The 26,365-nt window shown below is 55.7% G+C and overlaps 1 protein-coding gene across 2 annotated transcripts in view; it reads left to right on the top strand.

Moving 5' to 3' along the window:
- The window catches only part of LOC123577690 (c-Maf inducing protein), a 235,133-nt gene that overhangs the window by 146,095 nt on the left and 62,673 nt on the right, over positions 1-26,365 (top strand). For both annotated transcript variants that reach the window (XM_045439850.1, XM_045439851.1), the window contains exon 3: positions 8,466-8,516. In XM_045439850.1, coding sequence (XP_045295806.1) covers positions 8,466-8,516 — 51 coding nt within the window. The remainder of the gene's footprint in view (positions 1-8,465; positions 8,517-26,365) is intronic.

Consider the following 26,365-nt stretch of genomic DNA (forward strand, 5'->3'; position numbering starts at 1 on the left):
CCCTGGCCACAGGGCAGGCAGAGGGTGAAATGCCCCCCCCCCCCCAGTGGTGCCTTCTGCCGGCAGCCACCAGCCACACTGGGTTGTCTGCATTTTAATTTACTGAATCAAGTGGAGAATGCAGATCCATGGTCCACTGGCCGCATTTCGAGTGCTCGATAGCACACGGACCTAGCGGCTGCTGCTGGGACGGTGCAGATAAAGACCGTTTCCGTCATCGCAGAATGATGGAAGTGCCGCCCGGGGCTGGACCCTGGAACTTCTCGTCGCGGCCCCGTGCTCCACGCACCGCCTCCCTGCCAGAGGAAGTAACCTCACAAGGCTGGAGGGTCTGGCCCGTTCCAGCAGCTCTGAAGAGGGTCACGTCCTGCTTCATGTGCACGGCTGTTCCCTCCCGTGGGGTGATGTTGGGGTTGCAGGGGTCCCCACCCTCGCCTGCCAGGCTCTCGCTCTCGGTCCCTCTTTCGGGTTCTCGTACCCACGTGAATCTGTTTTCCTCTGTCTCTCTCGGACCCTTTCTCTTCTCCCCGTGTCTCCCTCTCTCTCGCTCTATTTCACTCTCTGCTTCTCTTACAGTTTTTTGTTGTTTTTTTTTCTGATGTCTTTCTCCATCCCAAGCCTCTCTCCACCCCAGGCCCTTCCCTCCTTGCATCTTGACTTAACTGCCTCTGTGTCTCCTCCTCCCTCTGTTCCTCCCTCTCCAACCTCCGTCTCTCTCCCAGGGACCTCCTGACAAAGCTGCTTTGTTAGAATTTGAATCGGTGCCTCACTCAGACCTCTGGGAGCTGACCTATCCGAGTTCAGGGAAGGTTAAGAGACGATCTCTGGCAACCGTGCCTTCTCCCAGCGCAGAGAGCCCGAGCGATGTGCCAGCAGGTCGAATCCCCAGACAAAGGCACCAGCCTCCCAGCCTTGTCCAGTTGGTGTCTTTCTGGAAGCTTTGTGTTTTTCAGCATGAGCTCCCTAATGCCATGTTATTAGAATCCCCGGGTGCAGAAAGGGCCTATTTATCTTCTTTCCCCCCTTAATGCCCTTTGTGCTGATGTTTCATTGTGAGGAAGTAACTACATAAGAACATAAACGGTGCAATGAAAGCGTCCAGGGCGGGGGGGCTCCTTGCCGGCCTGTGGGGTGGGGTAGCCAGCATTAAAGAGCCCTGTGGCGCCCATCATCTGGGGATTTCTGCCTTGCAGTTGGGTTTTTGCCCATCCGTGAGAAGTAGACAGGAGCCCCCTGCTCCTAAAACAGGGTCCAGGCGGAACCAGAACAAAGAGACTCTCGTCTCCCGATGGTCTCAGAGACCGGCTCTTCTCTCAAGAGGATCTCCAGAGGCCAGGCGTCAGGGGCAGGGACAGGGTGGGTTCCCTTCTTACTGGAAGCCAGTGAGAAAGAGCTTTCCGGTCTGAAAAGCACGTGCTGTTTTTTCCCTAAGAAGTTGGGCCAGGAAGGAGAACTTGGGAACAGTCACCCACAGTGCACCCTTGGCTGTTTTTCTCACCTCTCGAGACAATACAACAATGAGAGAGAACTTGGCAACTTTCGAAGAGGAAATTAGGCAGAATTTGCCTGGAACGAGGCCCTTCCAGTATTAGAAAGATTTATCGCTAGGAGAAATTAGCACTGGCCTGAGCAGGCCTGCCTGCCTCTAGGGGCTCTTTCCCATGCTTGAATCCAGTGACCCCCTCCCCCCGCCCCAGGACTCTGAGCTGTACCCTGCGTCCCACGGGGCCAAGTCGTCCTGGCTCAGCTGCCCATACAGCAGTGTAGAAACCCTGCGCAGAAACTCACCCTCTCCTCCGGGCCACGTACAGCCCAGTCCGGAGTGGACCTCTCCTTTCCATTGGGAGGCACTAAGAGGTGATATGTCGGGATCCCGGACATCCCCCCACCCCGCGCCCCGAGCAGCCTCCGTCCTTCTTCGAAACCAGACAAACCAGAAGAAGGAGCAGTTCGTGGCCCACCCTCTCCGGCTCCATCAGTGAGAGATGTGCCGCCCCTCTTCGGGGGGAAAGTTCAGGCCCCTTCTCTTGTTTGCGACGTGGGGATTGGAACCCAAGCCGAGTCCTTCCTCCCCGCCTTTCACCAGGCATAATGCCTTCAGATTCCCCAGCCCAGTTCCTGCAAGCCTGCTGAAGCCCAGACACATGGCTCTCCTGTTGGGGGCGGGCAGCCTGTGCGGCCGCCTGAGCCCCAGTGTAACCACCATGCTCTACCTGTGCGGCCTTGGACAAGCAGCAGTAACCTCTCCAGGGCACCGATCTTGTCTGTGAGCTGGAGTTGTAGGACCTGCCTCCTTGGCTGTTGTGAGGACCAACGTTGTGAGCGTTACTGCACGTAGAATACTCAGCACTGTGCCTGGTCATACGAGGTTTTCGGGGAAAGACCGCCGTGACTCTTTTTTAGTCCCGATCAGATACACCTTGGGGAAGAGACGGGATCAAGACTGAGTAGTTCTTTAGAAGCCTGACTGCACATGAGATTTTCTTCCAACGAGCAGGACGGGTGATGCTTCACCCATCCATCTAACTCTCCACCCACCCAATCCATTTATGTATCTGTCTGTCCACCCGTCTACCCATCCGTCATCCATGCATCCACGTGTCCATCCAGTCATCCATTCAACATCCCAGCCAATCTTTCATTTAACAGACATTTCTCTGGGTTTTGCGGACGCAGTAGTGAGTAAATCAGACATGGCTGCTGACCTCATGGAGCTCACGGCCTGGAGAGAGAGAAGAACGATGAGATCAGCACTTGCAGGGCAGGGTAGGGCAGTTAGATGAGCTTCCACCGCCTGAGGTGGTCCGGGATGGCGAGGGAAAGGCAAAGGGGGGAAAGGAATTCGGGGCAGAACTGAAGGGTGAGTAGCACAGCAGGCCCCGAGGGAGGAGGAAGGCAGAGTGTTCCCGGTAGGATGTGCGTCCGGTGCGAAAGCTACATGAGAAGCGAAGCAAGCCGGCTCACGCTCGGTTATGCTGCCGTGGCAAAGCAGCCCCAGCTTCTCAGTGGCTCAAAACAGCAAAGGATTTTTTCTCACTCGGGCCACGTGTCCGTTGTGGGTCAGCGGGGAATACTGCTCATGGAGCCGGTGCCGTCTGGCATGTTCCTGGTTTTACCGCCGCAAGGGGAAGGGACCCTGCTAAGTAGCGTGCTGGCTCGTAGAGGCTCCACTGGAAGCGACGCAGGTCACATCCACTCACACTTGGTTGGCCACGGCCAGCCCCGTGGCTCCGAGTACCTGCCACGTGCTGGGAGGAGAGCTGGACACTTTGCGGGAGGATGCTGATAAGACCACAGCAAGTCTGGGCCTCAGTTTGCTCATCAGAAGCGTGGCAGGAAGGGATGGGCTGGGCTAGAATTGGGTCCCTAACCTACGGCCCGTGGTGTCTTCCAAAACTGTCTTTGCGTGCACCTGCGTGTGTGTGCAGTGGACACATGTGCGCTGTGCTTGGGTGTGATTCTGCAGCGTGTTTCAGGTTCTCAGGGGGATTCAGATTCCCATAAATCCCCCCAAAAACCAAGAACTCCTGAATGGGTGATCCTTGAAATCCCTTTGAGCCTCCAGTTCAAAGAGCCTCATTTGTTACGATGGACGAACGTAGCCACGGCCTCTGTCTTCCTCCAAAGTGCAGCCAGCCCAGAGGGCACAGCGAGGGCTGTGGTCACCTCTCCTCCCGGTCGCGCTGGGGAATGATGAGCCCAGCGGGTGGGGTGGGGGACGTCTGCTGTCTCTGCCTCCCTGGAGTGGAGGCACGGAACCGGATGGCACCTCCAGCATTTGCCCCCGTGTCATGAGTCCCCTCGGCGAACTTGGTGACCCCGGCTTCACTGGGGAGGTAGCAGTTATTCCGACGGGACTCTGTCTCCTTTCCCAGTCCCATGGGCGGGATGGGGCTCTGAGAGTGGCGGGAAGGAGGGCGGGGAGCGTGGTCCCAGCCAAAGTGCTGGAGGGGGCGAGGGGTGCAGAGGACAGAGAAGGGGCGCGTGCCAGACAAGCTGTGGCAGCGAGGGCGATGGTGTGGTCAGGGTCGGGCTGGGTCAGCTCCCAGGCGGGTGGCAGGGCCCTCCCACCTGCTCGGTGCCTGGTCGGTGACATCAGCCGGGGTTCCTGCCCTGTGCGTCTCAGTTCAGCCCCGTGCCTTGGGGAGGCAGGCTCCCCGGGTCCACGGTACAGGCGGGGTGGTCCAGGGTCACACAGCTGTTTTCAGCTGGGATCCACCAACTGCTCCACTGAACCCACACCTGCGTTCTTTCCAGAACGTGACTCTGACCTCCTCCAGTTGAGATGCTCACGGGATGATGGAGGCAGCTGGGAAGCTGGGTGTGGGCAGGCGCGGGGGCTCTCCCACGTGAGGAGGGACTTGGAACATGCAGGGGGTTCTGCCGGAAAGGTCAGGCCGAGAGGGGAGGTGAGCAGGGCAGGTGAGATGGGGTTGTGTCGCTGAAGGAACCTTCTTCCCCTTCTAGACCGCAAGGCTGCTGTCAAACAGGACACAGCAGACCCAACGGAGACCTGGGGACGCGGCCCCAGGCACCAGGGCACCAGGGCAGGGGAGGAAACGTGCACAGCCATCTCTGCTTAGCAGCAGGCCGGGCACGTCGAGGTGGAGGTCGAGGTCGGGCAGAGCCAGACCACCTGGGGGGTGGGAGGAGGGCTCGTGGTGGAAGCAGGGGAAGCTGCCGCTCCGGGGCTGGCCAGCGCCTTCTGGAGGAACAGCTGGAGAGAAAATGCTTTGGAACATGCGTTTTTGAGAAGGAACAAGTGTCCACTGGTGCCTTGTGGGTCCGTCAGGGCTCTTGGACGTAAGCAGGCAAGATGGGCTCAGGCCGTCTCCAGCAGAAAAGGAACATACTGGAAGGATTGACGGGAGCCTGGAGAACAGGCTGAGGCAGGTGGTAGCACCGTGCCCCACCCAGCCTAGGGTTTCCCTTTAGCGGAAGACACCCCTCTGCCTCGTGATGAATTCTTAACCCCTTCATCCCCACATTGCTTGGCTCAAGACCCAGAGTCCTGGGCAGGGGCTTCTGACTGACGCGACTGACGCGGCCTGGATCACCTGCTCCTCACAGTCAACCAAGGGAGGGGCGCTCCCCCCCCCCCCCCCCACCTTAAAAATCCCCGACAGGAGCTTGCGTGCTGGGGTGGTTCCCAGAATGGGAAGGGCTGGGCCTGGTCACGGGGAGACCAGGTCTGTGTTCGATTCGGCGGCCGAGGCACAGAGAGGGAGTCGCTCTCTAGCGCTTCCTCCCGCTGGTCTGCTTTCTCACCTCCTGCTTTGTGTGCGCGTTCACTCATTCTTGTGCAGCCAGCCCCGCAGCGGTACCCGGGGCTGCTCATCAGCACGGGGGATTTGGGCATAAGGCTCTGCCCTCAGGGCACCTGGGTGGCTCAGTTGGTTGAGCATCTGGCTCTCGATTTTGGCCCAGGTCATGATCGCAGGGTCGTGGGATGGAGCCCTAAGTCGGGCCCTGTGCTGAGTGTGGAGTCTGAGATTCTCCTTCTCAGAGACTCTCTCTCTCTCTCTCTCTCTCTCTCCCCCCCCACACACACACCGCTCTCCCTCAGAATAAAAAAAAATTTTTTTAAAAGGACTCTGCCCTCAAGGAGCTCATTCACTTGGTCATTCAGTCCAACCAGTGACACCTTATGGGCATTGCCCGGTCCCACTGTGCGCCCCCAGGACCAACAGAGCAGCCCCTATGAGCACCAACTATCCATACCTCCCACACCGGTTTTCTACGGCTGCTGTCACACATTACCACACCTTTAGCGGTTCAGACAACACAAATTTAGTACTTGTTTGTTTCTAGTTCTGGAGGCCAGAAGTCCAGCACGGGGCCCACTAGGCCAAAATCAAGATGTCGGCAGGGCTAGAGCCTTGCGGAAGCTCTTGGGAGAATTGCTTTCCGTGCCTTTTCCAGCTTCAGAAGCTGTCTGTGTCCCTTAGCTTGGGGCTGCATCCCTCCAACCTCTGTTTCCGTCTCTTCTCTCTGACCTCCAGCCTCCCTCTTGTAAGGACCTTTCTGATGACATTGACTCACCCGGAGACCGCAGAATGACCTCCCCATTTCAAGGTCCTTAACTTCCTCAAATCTTAGCAAAGCCCATTTGCCACCTAAGGTGACAAGCATGTGGACCATCTCTGGGGGTCCTGTATTTGGCCTCCCGCACCTGCCCCTCTTTCTGGCCAACTTGGGTGTGTTAAAAAGCCCAGAGATGGTTGTGGGCTGGGCGTGTGCCGGGTAGGCTCACACCGGCCGGACCAGCCCCTGAGAGCGGATCCAACGCGTCTCTTCCCAACTGTGGTCCAGGGATTTCCCTCCTTGTGGCGTGGAAGCAGCCACAGTGGGATCGTTTACAGCACAGAAGGTGGCACATGCTGTGATCAGGGCTTTTCTGTTCTGCAAGCCTGTTGTTCCACGTTTATCAGCACCCCACAGGCCGTGGCTGCACGGATCCTGATCGGTGCTGTTTGTAAAGTGTCTACACGTGCCAGGCGCTGAGCTAAGTAAGCATTTTGCGTGGATTATCTCATTGTTGGGGATCTTTGCATCGCTCTCCCTGAGCATGGGGTGTGTTTTTTCATCCTAATGAACAAGAAGTGTCACAAGACCACAGAGCTAGGTCAGCACGGATGGGAGGTGAGTCAGCCACAGACCCTCCGGGGTGCTGCTGATCCCGTGAGACTCCCCTTCGGCCACCACCTCCCCAGTCAGGTGACAAAGGCTCTGTGTCTTCAGGGAACTTGAACCCAGGTCTCTTGGAGACTCGGCCACCGCAGAGGTCCCTGAATCACACGGAAGGTGTCCCCCGGCCCACTCCCACTCAGGGCAGAGATGCCAACTTGCCTTGTGTCCACAGGCTGGTATCAGTCTGCCAGTCTCTGAGTTTGCACACGGGGACCTCGTACCCTTACCCTCCCGCACTGGCCACGGAACAGGTTCGTTTATTCAAGCCCAGAGATTTCCCCAAACTGTGCTGGGAGAGCGGCTGATGCCCCATCGAGGATCTGGGTAGGGCACCTGGATCCCCTTGACAGAGGGTGACCCGAAGTTGTACCCGCTTGTGCGTGTGTGTGTATGTGTGTGTGTGTGTGTCCATGCAGGCTGGGAACAGAAGTTGGACTTTCATACTTGGAAAGAAGCTCCAGCCTTTGTGAGAGTCCCGGGACCATGAAAGTCAGGGTCAACTTAGAACAGAGGGCTGTGGGGTCAGGCGAGAACAGACACTGCATTTCTGCCCTTAGGGATGGTGACTGGAAAACTTGGAATGCCAGAAACTTTGTGGTTTACAGCATGAGTCAGACTGCCTGGGTTCAAGTCCTGGTCCCACACCTACTCCCTGTGAGCCTGTGGGAACGTTCTTAACCTCCCTGAGCCTCAGTTTCCTCGTTGGTACCGTAGGGGTGACGATGCTGACGGTCCCGACTTCCCAGGGTAGACTGGCCAGGACCAAACAAGCCAGTCCACGCATAGACCTTAGTGCTGTGTCTGGTGCACATTAAATGAGCCATAAATATTGCTGTTATCACCCAGAGCCGTGCTGGAACCGGGGGTGAGAGCCACAGCAGCGTGACAATTGCAGGGCCTTCCTCGGGCCACGATTCACTTGAGAGGGATTAGTGATGACAGTAACGACAGAGGCTGTGTTTCTGTGTGAGCACGTACTATGTGCTAGGCCCGATTCTGTGCACCTTACAGGAATCCTTCCCAATCCTCACAGCATTCCTGCAAGATAGGGTTAGTGGCCCCGTTTTACGGAGAAGAAAATCCAGGCCCAGTTGCCAAGGTCTGCGAACCAGGGTGGTGCACCTCTGGGAAGATTTTGCTCCCTGCACAGTGATTTTTAACTCGAGTCCACCTGAGTTCAAGGCCGGGCGCTCTCTCCCATGACTTTCTGCGGTTGGCAAGAGGTTCATAAACCCACAGGCTCTGAAGCCAGCCTGCCTGGGTTGAATGTACTTAGTTGATGTGAGACATCAGAGACTCAGTTTCTCCCGCTGTGAAATGGGCGTAGCGTTAGCCACCTCACAGGGCTGTTGTGAGGGCTGATGACAGAACACGTGAATAACAGGCGCCAGGTGCCTGGAGCAGTGCCTGGTGGAAAGGAGGCACCCGATCTGCTCCTACCACCGTGCCTCTCTCCGCTCGCCCCGGCCCCTCCCGTGATCCTAATGAAGTCAAGATACGCGTGCAGTGAAAGCTTCAAGCAGCCGGTGTCTGGAGTCACTTATACCCAGCAAATTGTAAGCACGCAGCGGCAGTGATGACTCATTTCAGAAAAGTCCCCCCAGTTGCCACTTCTGTTTCGGTTTTTGCGCCCGAAAGGTTCAGCTGGGTGGGTCCCTGTGCTCGGGCCGCAGGGCAGAGCCTGCTGGACGGGGCAGCCTGGGGCCCGCGCAGTAGTGCCCTGACATGCTGCAAGCCGGTGACCGGACCTTGCTGTCCTGTTCTTGTCGTTGCAGGCTGCCAACAGCTACCTGAGAGACCAGTGGTTCCATTCGCTGCAGTGGAAGGTAAGTCCTGACTCGGTGGCTGCTTTCGGGCGGCCGCCTCGTCTCGGGCAGCCTCCTGCCGGCTCAAATCAAAGCTCGTCTGTTACCTGGAGGCGTGAGGGCAGACGCCTCCTGCCTTCCACACAGCTCACGAAAGCCTCTCCCCCTTCTCCCTCTGACGTCCGGTGGCTTTCTCCCTGCAGTGCCGAAAAGGCATTCCTGCCCCGTTGGCCATTGACTTTGCTCAGGAGCTTTAGAACGTTGGGCCTGCTTCCAAAAGGACCATAGAAGGGCTTGCTTTCAGAACAGGGGCCCGCCTGAGGGGCTAGGTGGGGCAGGCTCAGAGTCTCAGGGCTCTGGGTTGAAAGTACCTTCGGAAGGTTGCTCCAAACGTAAGTTTTCCAGGGGGTCCACCACCCAGCTATTCTCCCCGCTCTTCACTTCCTGTCCGTTACCTGGTTCTTTGGCCCAGTTTTCCGGTTCGAGCTCTGCATAGGATGGTCCAGAGCCTTTTAGCACATAAGGAAATTAGTCCTCTGCTCGTCACTTTCGAGACCCAGGGGCCAGATCTGCTGAGAAGGGTCCTCCCAGCCCCCCGGGGAGTCCCCATTGTGCTCCCCTGTGTGGAACACGCAGTCAGCGGCTTACTTAACACCCCGCCTCCCTGGCTCTCGCGCCTTCTGATAATTTTAGTTTAGAACAAGCCGTGACAGTCCTGTGGCCTCACAGAGCCAGCAGGGTAGGGCCGTGATGACCGGGGCACGTCCTGAGCTGTCGTCTTCACAGTGAGCCGGGGAGCCGCTGAGGATGAGTGGCCGGCCCTGTGCAGAGTTTAAGGCCTCGTGCCATGTTGGGATGACCGAGGGGACACTCGGAATTCCTCCCGTGCCTCTAGAGGGACGCTCATCACAGCCGGACCAAGGACGGAAATACCACCCTGCAGAATTACATTCCTGGCCCTAAAGAGGGTCACTCCCCTCCTCTCCCCGCTGACAGCTGCAGGGCCACTTGCTTTGTGCTGTGTGACAGTCTTGGAAACTCAATGCAAGTCTCCAAGGGAGGGAAGGGACGAGAATTTATTGAGCACCTACTGTGTGCTAGGCTCCTCATGACCATTTCACCCTTGCCACAGCCTTATAAGGCTGATTCCCATCGCTGCTCCCGTTTTATGGATGGGGAAGGTGAGGCCAGGCTGGCCCCACTCCCATAGCTGGTCAGGGCTAGAGGCGGGGTTCTCCCCTAGGTCTCTCTCATGCCCACAGCTTGGCGAACGTAGGCAGAAGGCAGCAGACTGCAGCTAGGAAGGCAGAGTGGCACCTTCCTGCTCACAGAGTCGGCAGGTGCTGCTGAGACCTCCGTTTCCCCCGCGAGATTATCCCGCATCCCTGGGGCCTGGCTCTCTGCGGCCCTGCGTGTCCCAAGACAGGCAGGGCTTACGTCAGGACCTGCAGGGGGCCATCTGGGAGTTGAATGCCAGAGCATTCCAGGGGCAGGGAAGATAACAGGAGTAGTGTGGTCAGGGGGCCTACCTGAAGGAAGAGGCCATTTCATTGCCACACACAACGGCTGCCTGGCCTCTGCCCCGTTCTGTTCTCTGTATGTGTTTTCCATGTGAGCGGAAAACTCAGTAGGTGATTGCCTTGTTTTGTCCTAGCTCAGGAAGGGGCAGGAAACACTTGGAGACAAACTGCCCCCTGGACAGGTTGGGAAAATGCCTCATTGCAAAGGTGGCCAAGATCAATGTCAAGGGAGCTGCTGGCTGTTTTTAGTGGTAGTCTACAGAGCTCTGCTTCCTGCCTTGTCCCAGTCTGCATTTTCTTTAACTGTCGTCTGCGGCCTATGGGAACACCTGAGAGGCAGCGCTCGGGGAATTCGTGAGTAGTGTGCAGCTACGAGGGCTAACTAAGAAGGTGGGCATAGAAAGCTGAATTTTGGGACACCGACTGGCTTAGAAAGATGATCGGAAAGTGACAATCTTGAAACGTGAAATTTAAACATGAAGGATTACATGTGGGATTTAGGCGATTGATTGAACAAGTACAAAAGTGGGGACCCCTGAGCTTCTAGCAGTTTCCAGGAAAACCTGGATGTCCGCACTCAATGTTAGTGGTGTTTGGTTTCTTTGTGGTTGTTAAATTAAAAACAAAAACAAAAACAAACAAACCCCAAAAGCGTCCAGGAAACCCAAGTCAGAGTTTCAAGGAACTGGTAGATGCCGGGCAGTGTGCGGCCCGTTCGTGAAGTGGTTGATGGGGACGTTTGTTCTCCCTGTAGAAGCATTCGCTTGTGACTTAGGTGTGTATAAGACCCTGGCAGTTTTCCTCCTTTGACAGTTGCCCCGACTCCAATAATTTAGGTATGCTGCCACCAGGTGGCAGTGGTATCTTAGTGTGAGCAACTTGGTTTCAGTTTTGATGAGACTGGAGGAGGGAGGCATGCTCCCCTTCCTTTTCAAAGTGGCAAAGAAATTTAAGGTGTTTGGAAGCACTCTGGGCTAGCGAAATTGAGCCGAGAGACTTGGATTCGAATTCTGGTTCTATAGCTTACTCGTTTTATGGTATGCATTGATTCTAGCAAGTGTTCATGAATTCAGATGCAGTTATGATGTGCCAGGCATGGCTGTGCACTTTTCTGCTCATTGTCATTCAGCACATGGGGGAACCAAGGCTCAGAGAGGTGTAGTGACTTATTCATAGCCACCCAAAGGATTTTAGTACCCATTTGTAGGGCTGCTTGATCCAGCTCTGCCTGATTCTGAAGCTTTACACCAAAGGGTCCAAAGAAGGATGTGACCTTCTGCCTCTCCTGTGACAGCCTCTCTTTTCCCTGCACTTACAACTAACCTTCTTCGGTTTTTCCTTTTATTTTCTTTTCAATATCTTTTTAACAAGTCAAAACTAAGAACTTGAGAAATCCTACAGCCTCGGCTTGATTTTTTTTTTTTTTTTTTTAATTTTCTAAGTACTGTTTTTGTTGGTTTTCACCTATACTAACACGTATATGCATATTGTAGCCACAGGGCACGTAGAAAACCCATTCTTTTACTTGTGAAGAATGTTGCCTATTAAATACTACATTCCCATTGGTTTGGTTTTTATGGAGTTGTTCTGGTATCTCTAGGGCATTCTCAACAGAGAATTGTTCCCAGAGGGGCCACAATTGGTTCTCTGGGGCTTAAAAAAACCTTAATTTATTACAATAGCATGTGGCCCTCCAAAGTTCAGCCCCATTCAACAAAATCTTTTATTTTATTTTATTTTCTTAATGTTTACTCATTTTTGAGAGAGAGAGACAGAGTGAACAGGGGAGGGGCAGATAGAGAGGGAGACACCGAATCTGAAGCAGGCTCCGGGCTCTGAGCTGTCAGCACGGAGCCAGACGTGGGGCTTGAACCCACGAACCATGAGATCGTGACCTGAGCCCAAGTCGAACGCTCAACTGACTGAGCCACCCAGGTGCCCCTAAACTCTTATTTTTTAGCATTTAATTTCAAAGAGAAGAAGGGAAATGGGGGAGAAATGTTTAAAGGCTCCTGGGGGAAGAATAATTAGGAAAAGATTGAGAAATGCTCCCGTGGAATGTACCTCAAGTCGTGCTGTGGGACAAGGCAGTGTAAATACAATACCTGTGTGATGTTCTTGCCAGCCTCTGCTCCGTCCTGGGAATCCCGTGGTTCGGTGGCCTCAGTGTCAGACTTTGTTCTCGTGCAGTCACGGTCCACTTGGGGAATTTCCTCAGCCCAGGCCCCGTGTTTGAAGCATCATCTTATCTCGCTGAATAGTCGCTTGTTGCTGTCATGCATGTGTTGAAATCTCGAGTCACTGGCCCAAGTTCCCAAAGCAACCCAGAATGGGAGTGAGGTTTGACCCGCAGCATCCCAACTCCCAGAATCCCCTTCCCTGCCCACCCCCCTGCCCCCCAGCAGCTCTGCTGTTCCTCTCCGGCCCCCTCCCTTTGACCGGCGCTGTTCAGGGAGACTCTTCCCACAGGAGAACGACCAGCATCTCCAGGCCCAGGAAGGAGGGTGGGTTGGGCTTACTCTGGGCAGTGGGATCTCCCAGGATCCTCTGCGGCAGAGCAACTGTCCTGAGGGCTCCCTGGAGAGGCCAGCCCTGTTTGGTTTGGGTGGTTTGGCCCATGAGGCCAATTCCTGGGGGTGTGGAAGCATAAACAGTTGTACTGAGTTAATGAGGCCTCATCTCTGACTCACAGATGCACCTTGGAGGCCAGGTCCTGTGGAGACAGGCCTGTCTGTGTGTGCAAGGCCGTGAGGGGACAGGCCTGCCTATGAGTGCAAGGCCATGAGGGGACAGCCCTGTCCCTGTGTGCCAGGCGCGTGAGGGCACACTGTGTGTTTACAGGCTGTGAAAAGACTGGCCTGTTTCTGCGTCCGGGTTTCGAGGCAAGAGGCCTGGGCGTACACAGCTTGTTGGGGTGGCTGAGCACCTGGCCGGGCCGAGACACGCACCAGGCCCATAAAGGACCCCCAAGAAGTCAGATACACCCACTCGGCATGGCTGACACTTCTGGTCCCTCCAGCGCGGGAAAACGGCCTTTGCACTTCCCGAGAGGGGTTCTCACATAGGCTGTTGTGCACAAGCCTTGAAAACCAAGATGATTTTATCCCCTGGGGAAGCCGGGGTCCCAAGAACAGCCCCCGAGGCCTATCCCAAGTGCCAGGGGCGGAGAGGCGGACTCTGGGGGAGGCAAGAAGCTGGCCTATCTTCCCGTCCCGAAGCTACGGGGCAGAGGAAAGCCCCGGGCTCTGGGGAGGTCCCGGCCCAGCTTGTGTCCTCTCTGGCGTCCGCCCTGACCACACTGCCTCCTCTCCCCAGGCAGGTTCCCCTGAACCCCCGGGGCGGCCACGGCCTCGTGGGCACCCCGTCCTGGGCTCTGTCCCTCTTCTGTACAGAGCAGGAGGGTGGGAAGGAATGTGGAGTGCACATGCCCGTGCATGTGAGTGTGTGAGAGTGAACGTGGGAGTGAGTGTGTGGGAGTGAATGTGCGTGAGCGTGTGAATGAATGTGTGTGCGAGTAAGTGAATATGTGTGAGTGTGTGGGAGTGAACGTATGAGTGAATGTGTGGGCGAGTGTGTGGGAGTGAGTGTGTGGGAGAGAATGTACGAGTGTGGGAGTGAGTGAATGTGTGAGGGTGCGGGTATGCCAGTCAGAGAGAGACCATTGCACGTGAGGGGGTGACCACGTTAGGAGTGCGTCGGGTATGGAGTGTGTTCATTTGGGCCTCAGTCTTCTCCTCTGTCAGATGGGGGTAATCCAGCACCTTGCTCACTGGGTCGTCGTAGGCAGGACGCTCTGCTGCGCGTGAAGCAGTTGGAAGGGGGCCGGCAGGCGTGGCCGCTGTGACAGCATCGCAGGCACCCCATCAGTGCGGCTTAGCGCCCCCCAGCCGTGGCACTGCCCCCCGCGAGGCGTGTTTTAGAATTGGGGCAGGGTGGGAAGTGTCCTCAGGAGGGCCCTACCTGTAGGGGGTGGCTGGCCGTTCCTGAGGGTTTCTGAGCCCTGCTGTGCCCGCCACTTCACGCACATTCGCTTCCTGAATCTTCTCGCGGCCCTCCAGGTCTTTACCACCCCGTCTCATGGGTGAGCAGGCCAAGGACGTCGCCAAGGACAGCCAGTCAGCGTCCGCGTCAGGCCGCCACTGAGCCTGACGTGGAGGTGAGCCGGTCCTGTGCTTGGAGCCCCCACCAAGGCACAGCCACCAACCGGGTCCCTGGTGCACAGAGGTGAAAACTGCAGCCGGGAGCCTAGGTTCCCTCTCCCTTCCGGCCGCCCCACTTGGCAGGCTGGACCCATCTCCCCATTTCCACATGGGGTGGGGAGCCCCAGCTGCTGCCAAGATTCCCGGGCAACCAGGTCAGAGGGACAGAGGGCCCTAGAGCTGATGCCCCTCCCCTACAGGGAAGCCCCCGGGGGGAGGGTGGACCCTACAGCAGGTGCCATCGCCCCCAACTATGACCTTCCTTCCAGACCTCCCTCCCTCTTCCCTCGTGGGCCTTTCCTCCGGGGGAAGAGCCACTTCTAGTCCTGCGTCTGTGGCCCCTTGACGCCTCTGTTCGCGACCGCAAACCTCCCCGAGCTGGCATCCCCCAGCACGTGTGTCCCGAGTCTTCATCCAGCTCCCCCCTCAGCCAAAGCAGCAGGTGGCCATTGTCACCCCATGGAACCCTCACAAATCTGTGGAGGAGCCTGGGCCTCGAATTTCCCTAGTTCCCCGATGTGGAGACTGAGGCTGAGGGGTTAAACCACTTGCTTGGGGGCAAAAAACTATTAAATCGCGGAGCTGGGGCTGAGACACAACTCTGAGTCCAGAACCTGGGAACTTAACCCCTGAGAATGCGGCTCCCAGCTGCACACGTGTCTGCGTGCCTGTACACACACACACACACACACACACACACTGGACAGTTCCTCACACCTGTGAGCTGGCGCTGCCTGACTTGCCTCCTTTCTCTTCTGCTGTGTCACACACGTAGGGTCTCAGTTTTCAGTGTGACACACCATGTCATGAGAGCTTTTCATTTTTCTGTCTCCCAGATGTCACCACAAGGATTCTATGAATTAACCTCTGGCCTGGCAGTCCCGCTTCTCACAGGTCAGGGCTGATGGCCCCACCCTGTCCCGCGTGCCCCAGGATACACTGTCAGACCACCTGTGCCGGCCCGGAAGGTCAAGCTCAGGACCACCCCGCCTCCACACCTGTCCCAGACACACTGTGTCCCCAGTGTCCCCAGATGCCAGCATCCTGGCTCTACGTGCCCACACCCAGCCTTGCTCCTGACTCTCCTTTGCCCTGGGCCACCCCGCCCTCCCGTGTGGCTCCTGGTGGGCTGGCCTGCTCCAGCCAGGACACCCCTTGGCCCGGAGGGAAGACGGTGACCCCCGCTCCCCCCTCGTCCCCCTCGCCCTCCTCCCTGTCTTGCTTCCTCTCGCTTTCCCCATCCTTTGTATAGCCACCTTGAAAACGCCTTGACGGCCACACCAAGGGCACAGCACTCTGCTGCTGCCGGCCCCACCCAGTGACTGATGTCACTCTTGCAAATACCCTTCCAGGCCTCATCTGCCTCTGTGTGGATGCTCTGGCGGCTGTGGCCAGGTGCACAGCACAGACCATCCGACCAGCTTCGGCACAGCGTTGCAGCTGAAGCGTTTCGTTGCGTCCAGGCCCACGTGCATCCAATGGCTGCATAACATCTGTGAAGAGACTTTGGCCTGATTTGCCAAACGACTCACTGTGGTCGGGCTTTCAGGCCATTCCCCATTTCCTCAATTATGGATAATGCAGCCATGCGTTTCTCCCGAATCTAAGCTCCTACTTCCTTGGAACTTTTTTTTTTTTTTTTTTTTTTTTAATGTTTGTTTATTTGAAAAAGAGACAGCATGAGCGAGGGAGAGGCGGCGGGGGGTGGGATGGGGGGTGGGCGGAGAGAATCCCAGGCAGGCTCCATGCTGTCAGCACAAAGCCCGATGTGGGGCTCAAACCCACAAAACCATGAGATCATGACCTGAGCCGAGATCAAGAGTCGGATGCCCAGCCAACTAAACCACCCCTGGAACACTTTTCTAAGGCAGATTTCCAGAACAGTGGTTCCTGGGAAGAGTAGGGGTATATTTTGTGGCTTTTACCACATTTGCCAGTTTGCTCCCAAAAGAATAATTTCTGCCGTGCCCAAAGGTGAGAGCTCGCAGCCAAGCTGCATGAGTTCAAATCCCAGCTCTCCCACTCACTGGTGATGTGGCCCTGGACTAGTTTCTTTCCTCTCTCGGCCTCCTTTTCTTCCTAAACGAAGTGGGGCTCACAGTAAGACCAAGCTCACTAGGTTCTTGTAGGATTAAATGCGTCCATAGCAATAAAGAACTTAGAAGGACACTTGCCAGGGGCGCCCGGGTGGCTCAGTCGGTTGAGCATCCGACTTCAGCTCAGGTCGTGATCTCACGGTTTGTGAGTTCAAGCCCCGCGTCAGGCTCTGCGCCGACGGCTTGGAGCCTGGAGCCTGCTTCCGATTCTGTGTCTCCCTCTCTCTCTGCCCCTCCCCCACTTGCACTCTGTCTCACTCTCTTTCTCTCTCTCAAAAAGAAACATTAAAAAAAATTTTAATGTGAAAGAAGGGCATCTGCCGTGTGACCAAGTGTTAGATCAACGTTGATTATTCTTACTCTGCTTTAATGACCAAAGACCCTGTTTCCCTCTGCATAGAAGGGTCCTAGCAGACAGTTCCAGAAGAAAGAAGGCCCATGCAAGCCACTCATGCCACCAGCCCCCAGGGAGCCCATGACAGGCATCACTAATCAATCACTCTGCTCTTTTCCCTTGTGGCAGAACTCTTGCCAACAGAGCCCCTGCTGCCAGACTTGAGTTGAAGGAGGGAGTGAAAGCGTCCGCCCATCCTGCTTCATGACCCCCTAGAGCATGGTGTGTGAAGCGTGGCTGTGACCCACGTCTAGCCTGGTGGCTCTGGCCTCTGCTTCTTGGGGCTTGTTTGTGGGAGAAGTTGTCAAGCTTCCAGACAGACGCTGGGTCTGGTTCTCCCCTGCCTGAGAAAGTCACGGGTTGTCACCTGTCTGCCTCTGCGAAGGGAGGTAAAACAGGGCAGCCGGAGAAGGATGGGCAGAAGTCAGCCTCGGACCTTTTATGGGCCTGGCCACAAGTTGGCTTCATTCAGGTCGGGAAGGCCAGATTTCCATCCAGATTAATTTGTGGCACTTGGTCAGAGAGGGCTCTGTGCCTTCCTAAGAGGGGTCACGGACTCGGGGAGACTGGTGAAAAGGGCACCTTTCCCAGGAGGCGGGGCTGTCCCAGCCAGGACAGCGTGGCGGGGCACAGGTCCTTCCAGGCCGCTTCTCCGGCACTTGTGTGCAGTGGAACTGAGGGGAGGCCGCTGGGGCCCTCAGTGGGCCATTGGGGCCCTGTAACTAATAGCGATGAGGGGCCATCAGGGCCCTGTAACTAATAGTGAGGGCAGCATCAGGGATTGAGGCTAACAAGTGGCAGAGGGCTGGGTGACCCCAGGGAGGAGATCACATGCCCTCGTGGGCTTTCTTTACGGTAGAGAGAATGATGGTTAGGTACCTACTAATGTCAGAAGCTATGCTGAGGGCTTTCCTGTGTGTGCTGTCTTGAAATCTTCCCCAAGTCTGATCAGGCCCTTCGAGAAGGAGTTGCTGGAAGGGTGCAGGGCTTGTCCACGGTTGCACAGCTAGAACCAGGCAGAGCTGGGATCTGAGCCGGAGTGCTCGGTCTCTGAGCCCAGCCAGGCAGAGGAGGGCCCACGTTCCCTGACCAGAGCTCTCTCAGGCAAAGACATGGGGCGTGTTAGTGGGTTTGTTAAGTAAACTTTTCACTAAGGCATTGCATTCAGAAAAGTGCACGCATCAAAAGAGTTACTGCTGGATGAATTTCTCCCAAATTCTCACAGAATTGACCCGATGAACCATCACCCAGATTGAAAAACAGAGCGACTGCCTCCCAGGTGTCTCCTCGGCTCCCCGCCCCCCACCTCCCCCTTCAGAAGACCCCTGTCCTACCTTTTATTAGCACAGATTCGTGTTGCATGTATCCGAACTTGGTATAAATGGAATCACATGTGTTGAACTCTTTTGTGACCGGTTCCTTTGACTCAAAATTAGAAGATTTCTCTCTGCTGTTGTGGGCAGTGTTACTGTGTCCATTTGCTCTGCTGGGTGGCATTCTTGTTGAATGAAGGGGCTCTGTTAATTTGTCCTGTTGTGCAAAGGTATTTCTAGTTTGGGGCTACTGCAAATAGGACCCTTACAGACATGTCTTTTGGTGAACATACGTGCACGTCCTGTTGAGCACAGGCCATAGGGCAGGCCTAGGGTCCCCTTTTGTGGACACTGCCCAGAAGTTTCCAAAGTGGTCATCCCAAGTTATACACCCGCCGGCAGAGGACATTTAAAAATCATATTTATGGGGGCGCCTGGGTGGCTCAGTTGGTTAAGCGTCTGACTTCGGCCCAGGTTGTGATCTCACAGTTCACGGGTTCGAGCTCCGCGTCTGGCTGTGTGCTGACAGCTCGGAGCCTGGAGCCTGTTTCGGATTCTGTGTCTCCCTCTCTCTCTGCCCCTCCCCTGCTTGCACTCTGTCTGTCTGTCAAAAATAAATAATTGTTAATTTTTTTAAAAAAAATCCTATTTATGAAGGCTTTTTTGATACTAAAAAGGACAAAAAGAACTAAAAAATTTCCCACTGCCCATAAATCTGTTAACACATCTTAAGTTTAAAAAAAAAACAAGCAATAATTTATTTACATGTTAACAAAATGCTTGCATTTCGACTGCGGGGTGTGGTGCGTTTTGACTATTGTATTCACCTGAATAACCACCACCGGAATTCCTGTCACCCCAGAAGTTTCCCTCATGCCCCTTTCCAGTCAGCCCCCCACTCCCCCAGGCACCCTCCGTGGACACTCGAGGAAAATGTGGGCCGTGGGAGTGTGTGGCGATCCTGAACGGCACACGGCGGGGGTCTCTTCCCCACGCCCCATTTCCCGAAGGCAGGCCTGTGAGCAGTCTCCCGGGGCCTTCCAGAAGTTTCTCTGAATGTCCCTCTTCAGGCACCACGCAGATCGTTTCACCCACACTGTTTGATTCCTCTCTCCTTTACCCTGAATTACGTATCACGGCGATCTGTGTGTCAGCCCACACGGATCCTTTTTATGGTTTTGTAGTACTCCGTTCAGACAAGGGTCAAACTGGGTGGGACTTTGTATCTTCCGGTAAAAGGGAAAACACTGTTGTGTACACGGGGAAACCGAGTTCCTAAGAGAAAGGATGGCAGTAGGATAACAGTTGTTGGGCACCTACCATCTACAGGCCAGAGGCAGTGAGATCAGCCTGCTGTGTAATCCCCACCCCTTCAGACACCCGCCCTGGCCCCCTCAGCCATCCCCGGTTGATAGGTCAAGAACCTGGAGTTGGGGGCCCCCCACCCCCCGGGTGGAATGACCTGCCCCGGGCCATAGGGCAGGAAACCGGCATCTCCTGGGCAGCAGGCCTTTCCCTGCACCCTCCTGCCCCAGCCAGGGCTTTCTCAGCCCCCTCCAGAGGGCTGGCCTTGGGCTTTGGCCATCCAAGACACCCCCACCTCCTTGTGTGTGAAGGTCTTCCTGGGCCTCGGGAATGGCACATGACAGCCGGCTCTCCACATGGCCAAGAAAGAAGTGCATTTGTGGGCTGTTGGTTTTTTTTCTTTGTTTTTGGGTTTGTTTCCCCCCCCCCCCCACAGACAAGGAAGGGGGGGCCAGAGCCTTGGTGTGCCATCCCACGCTCGCTTTGATGGGGGCTGATGAGTCACCATACAAGGAAGTTTTTTCACGTAAATGGTTTGCGGGTGAACTTGTTTTCTGCCCTTTAAGGCAGAGTTTTTGGGGTTTTTTTCTCTTTCTGTCTCTTTAAAGAAGAGCCTTTAAAACAAACGGGAGGCAGTATGTTGGCTAGCAAGACCTTCTGTTCCGCGGGAGTCTGCACCCTTTCGTGGTGGGGTTGGTGGGCAGGGAGCCCCGGAGAGGCGGACGCCGATTCGCTCTCCGCTGGGGCCGCGGCGGGTGGTCTGGCCTCAAGGGGAAGGTGGCCTTCTGTTCTGTTTGCCTCCAAGGCTCCTACCCGACTGTTAGCTCTGTTGGCTCGGAGACCAGGCCAAACAGACTCCAAAAAGAGCAGCACCTGTCCCCACAGAGGAATTAGGGCCTCGCCTCACCTGATGATCATAAAATACCCAGCGGGACAGCCAGCTCAACTCTCTGGATGGAACAGTGTTGTGGAGAGAGGCTAACTGACCAGGAGACGAGGACAGAGCCCCCCCCCCCCCCGCCGCCTTGGTGGCCATCACCCCTGCCCCCCTCCCTCGAGAATCGTGGTGCCTTCTCAGAGCCAGAGACGGTTTCACAGAAGACGCTGAAGTGGACGGAAACCCCCTTGGGGGGCAGCGGAAGCCACCCTGACAGTTGGCAGAAGGCCAAGGTGGTTTGTTGTCTGGTGGGGCGGGGGGGGGCGTCAGAGAAACACGGGGCGCCAGGCAGATGTTTGGATAAGACCCGCTGGCAGCGTGGATGGAATCTGATTTCCGGTTGGAGCAGATGTTCAGGAACACATGGACCCTGAAAAGCACACCCGGGAAGTCGGGGGCCAAGTCAGCATTGACCAAGCGGCCCATCCGTGTCCGTTGGCTCTGAAGCCTTTGTCACCATCCGCTCGGAACTAGAATGCTCTTTATCTTCTCCCAGCCACGGACAGAGGGGTTCTGAACCGGTCGTTCTCAAAGTGGGGTTCCCAGACCAGCAGCATCAGCTTCCCCTGGAAATTTAGGAGACGTGCAGACCTGTCCCATAATCCGGAATGTCCTCCAGGTGACTCTGGTGCCCACCGAGGCTCAAGACCTGCTACAGTAGCATAAAGAAAGGGGGAAGAGCAACAGACATCTATTGAGTGCCTACTGATTTCCCTCTGCTTCACCTGTGTTGTCCTGTTGAGGCCATACAGTGTCGCAGAGGGGTGGGGATTATATCCCCCTTTCACAGACAAGAAAGCTGACCATCAGTTGAAATAACTTCCCTGTGTGTCCAAGCCAGAATTCAGACCCAGGTCTGAGCCTCCTTCTGTGACCTCTGCACCCTGTTGCTGGGTTCCTCTTGGCCCAAAATCAAGCGTAAACAGCTGAACGTATCCGTAACTTTTGGATCACTCTCCCAGCATCTCCTCCGCGTGTGCAGATAACTGAGAGTCGCCGTTGATGAACCCCCGCCCAACCCCCCAAGCCCCTCTCCTGCCTCCATCTTGAGCTTCCCCCAGGCAGGGAGGGCTCTCCATGTGCCTGTCTGCAGGGCCCTCCTCTTCAAGGCAAGGACAGCCCCCACGTAAGTGCCACCCCTCCAGAAGACCCCTACTCAGGAAGGCGGGGTAGACCTGTCACCATCGCTACCTGTCTGCACATGCACACTGGAGAGCAGCAGTGAGTTAGGGAACTCTTTTCCAGCCTGTGAACTAGGGCCCTTGGTAGAAGGAGCCATGGCTCCAGCCCAGAGGAGGAGGCCCACTAGGAATGGAGGGGTTCCCAAACAAAGGGATGAACAGATCCGATGCCCTTTGAAGTCATGCGAGCACTAGATAAACTTCTGAGACAAACACCGGAGCCCTCTCCCCACCCCGGGTTGAGATGCTACCAGCTTGAGGCCGAACAAGGGAAGTCCTTATTTGGGATAGAGACTTCCCTTTATCAGGCCCTGAGGAAACAGGGCCCTGTGCTGTCCCTGCATATCAGGGAGCAAACCTCACTAGGGCCCGGCCCCTCCCACATGGCAGAGAAAGAGAGCAGCTTCTGGTACAGTATTTGTACATTTAAATTTATTTGGTGGGTTGCTATTAACCAGGGGTGTTTTCTCAGAAAATGGCATCTCTGATTCAGGGTTAGCGAGAGTCCTCCGCTGCTGTTTTTAGTCCATGTTCGGGGTTGAATGCGCTCTCCGGGCACAGGAACTCCCCTGGAAAAGTCATTGCAAAGTAATAGGATCTTCCTAAGCGGCAAGTTTTGGAAGTGGGGTCTCAGCCATGCTTGGGATGTGCAGTGACTGTGTGGCGTTTATCATTCGGACCGGTGGGGACGGGGGTCCGGATGCTGGAGAGCTGGGGAGAATGGGTGGGTTGCCTTCTTGGAGACCCTGGTGGTGTGGCCCCTGAGGAGGGGCTCTTCGATAAAGCTGCCTGGCCAGGAAGGGCGGGTGCTCAGGTATGGCGGTCACGACCACCGGCGGCCATGGCCAGAAAGACCTTCAGGAGGATTTGCCCAGAGGGCTGAGATCAGGCGGGAGGACTGCCCTTTGCTTCATTTCAATTTTCTAAATGTAAATGCTACCTTTGCCCAGTGAGACTCGAGGCGGCTTTACAAGGACACACAGCGTGGGGAGATCTGTACTGATTTGGAGCGCCTTCCTCCGGGGGTTAGGAGAGGAGAAGCAAGACACAGAATCTGTGTATAACGTGATGCTCCTTTTGTGCACTGAAACGGGGGACAAAACAGCAAAAGCCGAGGACCAAAATAAAGCTCTGTATTTGCACGTGTGGCCGTGGGGAAAGATCTGAATGAATACATGCCAGGGGCAGCAAACTGCCCAGCCTACCGCCCATTTTTATGAAGAAAGGGGCTTTGGGGGGACACAGCCCCACCCATTCACGCTGCCCCAGCAGAGTGTGGCCAGAAAAGCCTGGAACGTTGTTATCTTTACAGAAAACGTTTGCCGAACCCTAGCATCCGTTGTGGTGTTAGCACGGGTTCGGGGCCACGGGTCGGGGAGGCGGCACGGGAGACAGAGGTGAGGTTAACAAAACGCCAACGTGTATGGCGTGGGCTAAATTTATGCAAACTTTTATGCTGGTGTGTGCGTGCGTGCGTGTGTGTGTGCACACGTACACACAGAAAGGGAACCCGTTACATCACGGGCACCAGCATACAAACGTGCTGGCCGTGAGCCCCACGATGGAATTCTGGTGCTCTTTACTCTGCACCCTTAATACGGTCTGTGATTCCCTTTCCCGGTGAACATATTATTGCAAAAACCAGCTAATCTACAGGAACACGGAAAAGTCGAAAACATAGGAGCTCAGATCCCTTCCAGTTCTAGGAATGTGGGATTCTGACCGCTTTGAAAACTCTGTGGAAAGGACACCACTGCCTCCATGATTCCAGTTTCTGAAACCTTTGGGTTTTGTTTTTTTTTTTAAGTTTCTTTTGAATGAAATAAATGCACGATAGACGGATAAGGCTTCCTGTGACGATTTGAAAATTTACGGATAAAGCTGAAGCCCATCCTCCCCCCTTGGTTTTCCCTCAAGCCACTTCCCTCTGCAGGAAGACAGCTGTCATCAGCCTGACACTGTGCCCCCCCTCCCCCCGCCGCTACGAGTTGGATCCTGTTTGTGGAGTCCGTGTGTGTAAATATACGTGCACACGTGTGTGTGCGTGCGTGTGTTTGCTGCTACGTTTAGTGTTGTCGCGGACATGGAGCCCATGGCAGACCTGGTGTCCTCCGTTCTTGTGACCGCTGTGCGTGGGGGCCACGGTTGGCTCAAGCACGTCTCCACCGATGGGGGTTTCTCGTCTCCCGTATTTTTCCTCAGAGGTTGACTGTGTTCAGTCGATGTCCTGCTGGACTCAATGGTACCACTTACTGAGCACCTGCAAAGTGCTGGGCATTCAGCCCGAAATAGCGCATTCAGTCCCGTCAAGGCCTGCGAGAGGCGGGAGCCGCTATTATCTCCATTTTGCAGATGAGGAAAGTAGGGTTCGGAGAAGTGATAGAACTGGCCTGAGGCCGCACACGACAGAAGTCCAAAATCAGATATGCCCCGCGCTCGGTTCATTGTACCGCATGTTCCCGAGAGTCAAAACAGGGGCTTTGTCTGAGCCTCTGAGTTCCCAGGAGCTGACAGGCCGGGGGGGTGGGGGGGGAGGCAAGCCAGTGAAGGGTGGGGAGGGTGTGGCTGAGTATGAAACTGGGGCTCCCTGCCGGCCTCCCTAGGGTGCTGTGATCACTCCGGAAGGCACGTGCGGCCCCTTCCTGGCTATCTTCGATGGTATTCCACAGCCGGGGGCTGCTGGGGGAAGCGGCCTTCCCTGGGGTTACGGCCAGGTGGAGACAGGGGTGTGTTCCCAGAATGCTGTGGGCAGGTTCCAGGCCGTACCTGTGTGTGTTCCCAGTCTCCCTTGACCATGACTAAGGAAAGCAGGAGACCTGAGGAGGGGTCCTGGTTCAGACAGCTGGCTTTCACTCCAAGTGGGCAGCCACCCCTCCCCCATGTTGTGGTCTCCTCGTCTGTACCGTGGGGTCGCGCTTGCCCCCTTAGACTGGACCGGCAGTACTGACCCCTCAGGATCCCTCTCGTAAATAGAATCATACGGTATTTGCCTTCTTGTGACTGGCTTGTTTCATTCGGCGTAATGTCCTCAAGGTTCATCTGTGTTTTCGTGTGTGTCTGAATTTCCTTCCTTTTAGTACCTGTAGTTCCTTCCTTATACGTACCATATTGTATGCACTGCATTTGTCTGTCCATCCACCCATCCGTGGACACTTGAGTTGTTCCCACCCTTTCACAGCTGTGAATGATGCTTCTGTGCACATTGGTGTTTAAATATACTTTATTATTTTTTTAAGATTCACTTTTTATTTTTAGAGAGAACATGAGTGGGGTGGGGTGGGGTGGGGGAGAGAGAGAGAGAGAGAGAGAGAGAGAGAGAGAATCTTAAGCATGCTGCATGCTCACCGTCAGAGCCCGATGTGGGGCTCGATCCCACGACCCTGGGATCATGACCTGAGCAGAAATCAAGAGTCGGATGCTCGACCGATGGAGCCACCCAGATACCCCTAAATATACTTTAAAATTTACCAGTGACCCCCAAAATATGGGTGCCAGGGTCCACCTCGGCCCCAACACCCTCCTGATGAGCTTGTCCCATGATTGGACTCTGTCATTGGAATATTGTTAAACCCCCTAAGTGACTCTGACGTGTGACCAGGATTGAGAACCCTGAAGTGGTTGTCTCGGGACGACACTTAGCATGGTGCCCGCCACAGGAAGCCCTGGGCCGTCAGCCGGTGTGATGGGGTTCCCTTGGCTCATGTGTGACCTTCATAAAAGGAAAAGGAGTTCCGTTTTGACTCATGACTCCTCTCTGCCAAGGACCTGAGGTGGCCTTGTGCTAGCGTCCTGGCTGAGTCCGGGAGCTCTCCGCCGCTTCCCTGGGTGTGCAGTTGGCTCCTTGAGACACGGCTGATGTTGCGGGTACCCAGGTGTGCAGCCAACGCAGGGCCAGGCTCATGCCCTGGGGTAACAGGCTGGACGGGTGTCGAGCATGAACACTAGCATTTCCACCCTCCGAGGGAGCGAGAAAGACGCCAGGGTCACGTCTCCCCCAGGAAGAGAGAACCCTACAAATTCCACAACAAGGCAAAGTTGGGAGAGGCTGCTGACGCGCCTTGGGTGCCGTGCCCCCTCCCACACCGCCACATACCCAGCAGACGGGCTCCAGCTCCAGCTTTGTAAAATAAAAGGGTTGGAGGGGTCGGCTTGAGTGACTGCGGCAGACGGAGGGAGCCATCAGGAGCCAGGATTCTCGGGGTCCGTCCTTCCCGCGTACCAGCTGTGGGTTTCCTGGGGCAACTGTGGCAAAGCGCCACCGACCAGGGGGCTTAAAACAACAGACACTCATCCTCTCAGAGTAGTGGGGCCAGACATCCAAGACGAACGTGTCCCATCCACAAAGCTGAGCCGCCATCCAGACACCCTAAGGGACGTCCTTTTCCTTGCTTCTTCGGAGCTGCTTGGCTTGCGGACACTTCGTTGCACCCTCGGCCTCCGTTTTCACATGGCCGTTTCTCCCTTGTGTATGTGTGACTCTTCATGTGGCCTTTTCGTAAGGACCCCAGTCGCTGGACATAGGGCCCACCTGCGATGCAGCCTGACCTCACCTTCACTTGATTGCCCTGCAAAGACCCCTAACTCCAGATAAGGTCACAGTCACAGATGCCCGCGGTTAGGACTTGGGACGTATCATTTGGGGGACAGAACCCACAACACCAGCTGTGTGACCCCAGGCAAGCTGTTAATCCCTCATCCCCTTTCTCCCGTGTATGATGGGGACTGGGTGCGCCTGTCCGCCTCGTAGGGGACATCGGTCTTACCTGGAAGCTTCTTAGAAATCCAGACTCCTGGGCCTCACCTGGCTCTACAGAGTTGGAATCTGCCTTTTAACAAGACTCCCCACACGGGTTTGAGGAGCTCCTGGTGGGTTTGAAAAGGCTGGGTTCGGTGTTGGCACGGCAGAAGCACTTGGTACGCGTCAG

The sequence above is a fragment of the Leopardus geoffroyi genome, chromosome E2 (assembly GCF_018350155.1).
Source record: "Leopardus geoffroyi isolate Oge1 chromosome E2, O.geoffroyi_Oge1_pat1.0, whole genome shotgun sequence".
Classification (NCBI taxonomy): domain Eukaryota; kingdom Metazoa; phylum Chordata; class Mammalia; order Carnivora; family Felidae; genus Leopardus; species Leopardus geoffroyi.